At 37.7% G+C, this 6,000-nt stretch overlaps 1 protein-coding gene across 1 annotated transcript; it reads right to left on the bottom strand.

Moving 5' to 3' along the window:
- Positions 1-4,109: 4,109 nt before the first annotated feature.
- LOC142622241 (uncharacterized) lies at positions 4,110-5,758 on the bottom strand. Its single transcript, XM_075795686.1, has 2 exons — positions 4,947-5,758; positions 4,110-4,717 (listed from the first exon to the last, which is right to left on the bottom strand). Exons 1-2 carry the CDS (start codon positions 5,639-5,641, stop codon positions 4,345-4,347), a joined length of 1,068 nt encoding a protein of 355 aa, XP_075651801.1. The 5' UTR covers positions 5,642-5,758; the 3' UTR covers positions 4,110-4,344.
- Positions 5,759-6,000: the final 242 nt, after the last annotated feature.

Genomic DNA, 6,000 nt, shown 5'->3' with positions numbered 1-6,000 from the left:
CTTTTGTGTTAACCTTATTCTTCCATTATTACTTTGTGTAATATTCCCAACAAAATCCACCTAAAAATGCTACAACTTGTGCTTAAGAGTCTAAGCCCCCCTCCCCCCAAAAAAACGTCGGTCTATTTGGGGCTTTTAGAGCTTATTTTGATGGGTTCTATGGACATTGATTCTCATACATTTGTTAGTTTATATGCATCACTTATTTCAAGTTTTAAATGTGGATATTAATGAAAAATGTCAATATAACTTGTGAACTTATGAATGTTCTATGTACGAAGTGTACGTCAACGGGTGTGAAACAATATTTTCAGGGTTATATACCAAATAAACATTCTCCGCTCCATTTTTGGTAGTTTTAGAACAAAGTCAATATAAAACACTTGTAAAAGAGCCCCTTCAGCGGTCCTAAGCTGTTCTTGTCATGGTGGCTGAGATAGGAATGGAAGACTATCATATGCAGTTTCCCATAGAAGAGGAAATTGATTTGCACTAAATCTGTGGGTTGGAGTTGTTCACTAATGACTCTAGTGTTTGAATTACTGGTAATGTTGCAGCATTACCAACTACAAAGAATGCATTACAGATACACACACACACACATATAGCTGTCAACCTGACTTTGGGTTTATTTCTGAACCATGTTTCATTACAAGATTTCGTATTTGACAAGTACTACTATATATATAGTGTTCTGGAGGTGAAGAAGATAAGTTATGAGAAGTGCAAATGAGCAAGGCTTCATTAACAACATTACAAGGGTTGGTCGGGATGTGTTACAACTCACAGAGGCAAGGCCATATTACTTCCTATCCAGTGGAGGCTACTGCTATGCCTATCATGGAATGAGAGCTGCTGTGTATGTTGAAACCTCACCCACTCCAGCCACAAATGGTTCTCCTTCAAATACACCTACCCCATTCGATTCTTCTGTCCATTCCATTTTACATAGCTTTTGTATTTGGCCATCATGCTCAAAACAATTGAAAGGTTTCGCTTGGAAAATCATTTTCTTTGAATTGATATTCAGCATATGATGGAATATAAGAATAAATTATCTTATTTACCATTTTGGCTTGTGCACAATTAATGAGAATTGAAGGCGTACTTGACTGATCCTTATTAAGGGACTTTCTTGAGGATGTATCTCCTGAGTATATATGACTGATCCTCATTAGCTTGTTGAAAATTCATATTGACCCAAAAATTTTAGAAGTAAAACTTGGTTTTTGTCGCCTCTTCAATTGTTTTATGCTCCATATCATATAGTATTCATTGCATACACTCCAAATTGTTTAAAGGAGATCTCTTCATAATGTAATTGTTGACACCTTCACCTAATGACACTTCTTGTATATGAATTCCAGAGCAAATTGCTCTACATAGTTTTATGTTGCGCTGAGTACGAAAGTTGTAAAGTTGGAGTTGTCGCCTCAATAACTAACTTTGCTGCTGAATTTTATTTTACAATCTATAGAGTAAAACCATGGATCAGGTCTAGTTGTTGCCACAAATTTCCTTAAGTCCAGACTACCCTCAGTCCCTTTCCAAATTCATCATGATACGGATACCCTCGACCTTCTTTCTATTCCCTCCTCATCAACATTACAGTAGCATAATTTCAAGCTCAGCTCTAGCATTTGAGAAAACTCAAAACCAAAGGAATAAAACCGAAATGGCAGTTGCTGGGGCGCTGAGGGTCTTTGCAACAATGGGCTCGTCTCCTCTCAAACCTCCCTTCCACCATCCAAGGTTTTATTCTTTTCCTCCACATGTGATGTGCTCACTCAGCTATAAAACCTTTACTTCTTGTTCTACCTCAGTGTTTGCTTCTTATTGTAAAAAATCTAAGTATAAAGGGAACAAGTCAGTGAAATATACTGGGTTCGCAAAAAGTGTTTTGTTTTTGTTTTTTAATGTTTGGTTGATGTTATTGGGGCTATGAGTAAGTATTTGTATAATTCCGGGTTGAAATAGAGTATGCAGATTTTATTTTATTATTTTCTTTTAAAATTATATTTAGTTTTCAAAAACGTCTTCTTAGAAACCAACCTGGCTAGCTTCTTTGAGATTATTTAAATTTTATTGCCTTGATACTCACATCTGGGTCTTCCGATTACATATTAGTTCACTGAATGTTTGGTTAAAGCCAATTTCTGAAATCAGATTGTTTGTCCTGAAAATTGGTTCATGGGAAGAATGTGAGTCAAGACTCAAGGAAAGGAGGGTTTGGATATTGAACTTTTTATATGCTCTGTTCTCGCATCTTATACCCTTCCCATCTTACTTAAGGTCGTTGATGTCCTTACCAATGTTTTCATGGCAGTTTAATGTTAACACATTCATGTGGTTGATTCATCACCACCGCCAACACAAGCAACATTGAGATGCTGTCACTAATACTACTTGCCATTGCAAGCAATGCCAGTCGATCAAAATATAATGTTGATTCCTGAAGTCTAATAAGTGAGCACTTTTGGTCTCTTAGGTTTCAAGTGAGGGTCATTGGTTCTAGAAGTTTAAAAATGAGTGCCATTGATTTTTATGAGTTTTATTGAACTTTTAAACCTGGCATGGAAGATACTTTTCCCTTCAAGAAGGAACTCTAATGCAAGAATAGCCAAGCAACGCTTGAAGATGATCCTCTTCTCAGATCGATGTGCTGTTAGCGATGAGGCAAAAGGGAAGACTGCCAGCAATATTGTGGGGGCCCTATCTGATTTTGTGGAGAAAGGCTCACATAATAATGTCCACTTTAATGTCTCCACGGATGCAGACCTGGGTACTGTGTAGTCTGTCACAGTGCCTGTTCGCTGTGTGAAGCCTGAATATCAGGAAGAGGATGACATTGTGGCCATAACAAATATTGAGTACAAAGATACAGGAGAAAATCCCGGATCTGTTCTTCTGAGGTTTTACTTTTTTTTTTATTCCGAATGATAAGTCTCAGTAAATCTAGGTTTGGTTACTTCTTATCAACATAGAGAATTAGCTTAGTAGATTCATGTGTATGTTAAGCAGTCTAAAGAAGAAGTTTTTTAGGTGAGGCAGTTTAATTCAGCTATTAGTTGTTAGGAAGCACATACAAATTCACAAATGTAGATATTTGTCCTTAGGTTTGTGCTGGTAAAAAACTGCATTGCCTAGAGGATAAAAGCTTGTTGTCGCAGTTAATTGCATGTCCACATTTATTTTTTCTTTCTTCACTCACTTCTACCACTACCATATATGCATGCGTGCATAGTCTACAGACACATAAAATGGTGAACTAATAGATTACCATTTATACGATATGAAGGCATTGTTGACTCAATTATCATGATTTCTCATTGGTTATGCGATAGGTCTAGTTTCCAGTCTATTTGTCTCTAAGTTTTTTCTTTAAACAAAAATGATGCATCTCTAGATGTGTGGTGGGTGCGCCATACTATTAAAAGTTAAAACCAATAGATGTTTGTAGTTATTAGTCAGAACTCAGGATAATGCAGTGAACATAATCTGACTTATGCTACCTGAATTGTTACTGTTAATGATGGATGAAAGTGAAACAGATAAGATTCAGATGATGAAAGCTCTCCGCTAAAGCAATATACAGATGTGCGTATATGCATGCTAACTACTTAGAATCTTACTGATCAGTTAAACAGGCAGACAACGTCATTTTTAAAGCCATCCAGGTGAAAGATGTTTTCAGGACACTGTTATATCCTTCAAATATAATCAGAACTTACTGATTACTCAGCCATTTTATAAGCTTCAAGTTGTATGTGCAATCAGCTTCTAAGGAAGTCCAATTAATAATTACTAGTAGGTTATACTTTGGAGATATATGCATCAAAGAATCATGATGATCATAATAACTGGTCGTTTATAAGAAAGAATTAACTGAATTTGCAAATGAAATGTTTCTTTCAAGCCATTGCATGATCCATGTTTGCAATTTGTCTGGCATGGCTTATTACTCTAATTTACTTCTGCCCGTGAACATTAGATGTCCAGAATCAAGTACCTTTCCAAGAGCTTCTCTCAGAGCTTGTGTCAGATACTAGGTAGTGAACTAATCAAACTTAATTAATGCAATCTCTCGTAATGAAATAGCATGTTTCCTTTTACAGGACAGTAATATGAGCATATAATATTGGAGAGTAAAGTTGATAAATGAGATCAAACAAATCCGATAAAAAGCATTAGGTCCTGATCTGCAGCATCATTCTGAATGAGATTTCCTAGAGAAGATGGGTGTATATGCATATAAGAGTTTTAGAATCCTACATAATTCTACTGGTACTAAATCATGTCACCTGCACCAATTACAGTCAGACAGACCTCTGCATTCTCATATCTTTACCGAGCTGCAGTCATTATTTTAGACCCAGTGCTCCCATTCAAACTCTTGTAAATATTGAGAGCCTGAGCCACCATGGCTGCCGGATCCCCAACCTTGCTTGGAACCAAGGTGGTGGTACTTTCCTTGGCAATCTCGCTGTACGCCTCGATATACTGCTCTGCAATTCTCAAGCTCGACGCCTCAACCCCACACTTCCCCGTAATTGCCTTCGACACCTCAAGAATCCCCTTTGCTGTGGCATTGGCAGCTGCGAGTATTGCCTCCGCCTCTCCCCTTGCCCTGTTCACCTGGTTTATCTTTGCGCCCTCTGACTCCAGTACCACCGCACTCCTCTTCCCATGTGCCACATTCGTACTCGACTCCCTTAACCTGTAACAATATTGATTAAATAATTAAATTCACAATTTTCCGACACTCATAAAGACACCAATTTTTCTGAAAAAATAAAGTCTTTATATGGAATTTTGTTTCATCTTTTTACCAAATAAAAAATCTTCTGCCCTTTTAAAATAAACAAAACTTCATTTTCAAAGAATCGCAAAATTTTCCAAATAGAAAGATCTTATTAGTAATTTATCAGAGTCTAGATTAGTAATACCCCTCAGCTTCCAGAATCTGTGCGCGCTTTCTGCGCTCAGCCTCAGCTTGCAACTGCATGGCCACCTTAACCCCTTCAGGAGGGGTAACATCTTTGATCTCGTAACGAAGACACTCCAAGCCCCAGTGAGTTTTCAAAGGATGGTTGTTAATAGCCCCCAATATGTTCTTATTCAACCTGTCACGCTCTTCAAAGGTCTTATCAAGCGTGATCTTCCCGAGCTCGCTGCGCATGGTGGTCTGTGCGAGCTGTGTCACAGCAAATATAGGATTTTCTATCCCATATGAGGCTAGGAAAGGGTCGATGATCTTGATGTAAAGCACGCCGTCAATGACGATGGGGACATTATCGACGGTGGTGGCGGTCTGGTCAGAGATGGGAATGGCTTGCTCTTTGAGAGAATGAGCGTAAGCGATTTTGTCAATGAGAGGGATCAAGAAGTTAAGTCCTGGCTGAAGAATCTGTATGAACTTACCGAAGCGTTCCACTACGTAGGCTCGTTTTTGAGGGACGAAGTGGATGCCCAGCAAGTTGCGTGGGGGCTTGATCTTGTGAGGGTCGCTGCGGCTAGTGCCCAAGTTGCGGACTTGTTGAGTTATTGATGGTTTCGGTTTGGAGAGGTTGATGAGTTTGAGGGGTTCGACAAGGCTCAGGGATTTGATGTTCTTGAGGGAGATTTGTTTCAAGGGATTCATGGTTTTTCTTTGATTTTGATGAGGGGTTTTTTCTCTGGTTTTGGTTTGTGCCGTCAAGCCTTTACTTGACAAACAAGTATATTATATTATGGTAGAGTTCCCCCTCAAAAAATATTAAGGTAGAGTTCTCTAAAACCTCAGAGAAATCTTCTTTTACTCACAAGTTTATTTGATAACTACTTAAGTAGTTATCAAAAGTTATAAATAAAAAATAAATAAAAAAATATTTTCACAAAGAGTACTGTTGCAAGTACTACAAGGGTTTTACTACTTATAAATTGAATGTCATTAATCATAAAATAGTAATTCAATTATGAAATTTTTTTTTTAGGAAAAATTATGATTTAATCCACTAATTT

Source organism: Castanea sativa, chromosome 1 (assembly GCF_040712315.1).
Source record: "Castanea sativa cultivar Marrone di Chiusa Pesio chromosome 1, ASM4071231v1".
In the NCBI taxonomy this organism is placed as follows: domain Eukaryota; kingdom Viridiplantae; phylum Streptophyta; class Magnoliopsida; order Fagales; family Fagaceae; genus Castanea; species Castanea sativa.
The sequence above is the reverse complement of the archived record's forward strand: the minus strand, read 5'-3'. Positions and strand labels throughout refer to the sequence as shown.

Excerpts from the sequence above, each read along its gene's own strand:
- LOC142622241 (XM_075795686.1), bottom strand. The coding sequence starts at position 5,641 with ATGAATCCCTTGAAACAAATCTCCCTCAAGAACATCAAATCCCTGAGC. Across the intron at positions 4,718-4,946 it reads CAGATTCTGGAAGCTGAGGG|GTTAAGGGAGTCGAGTACGA; the intron begins GTATTACTAATC and ends ATATTGTTACAG.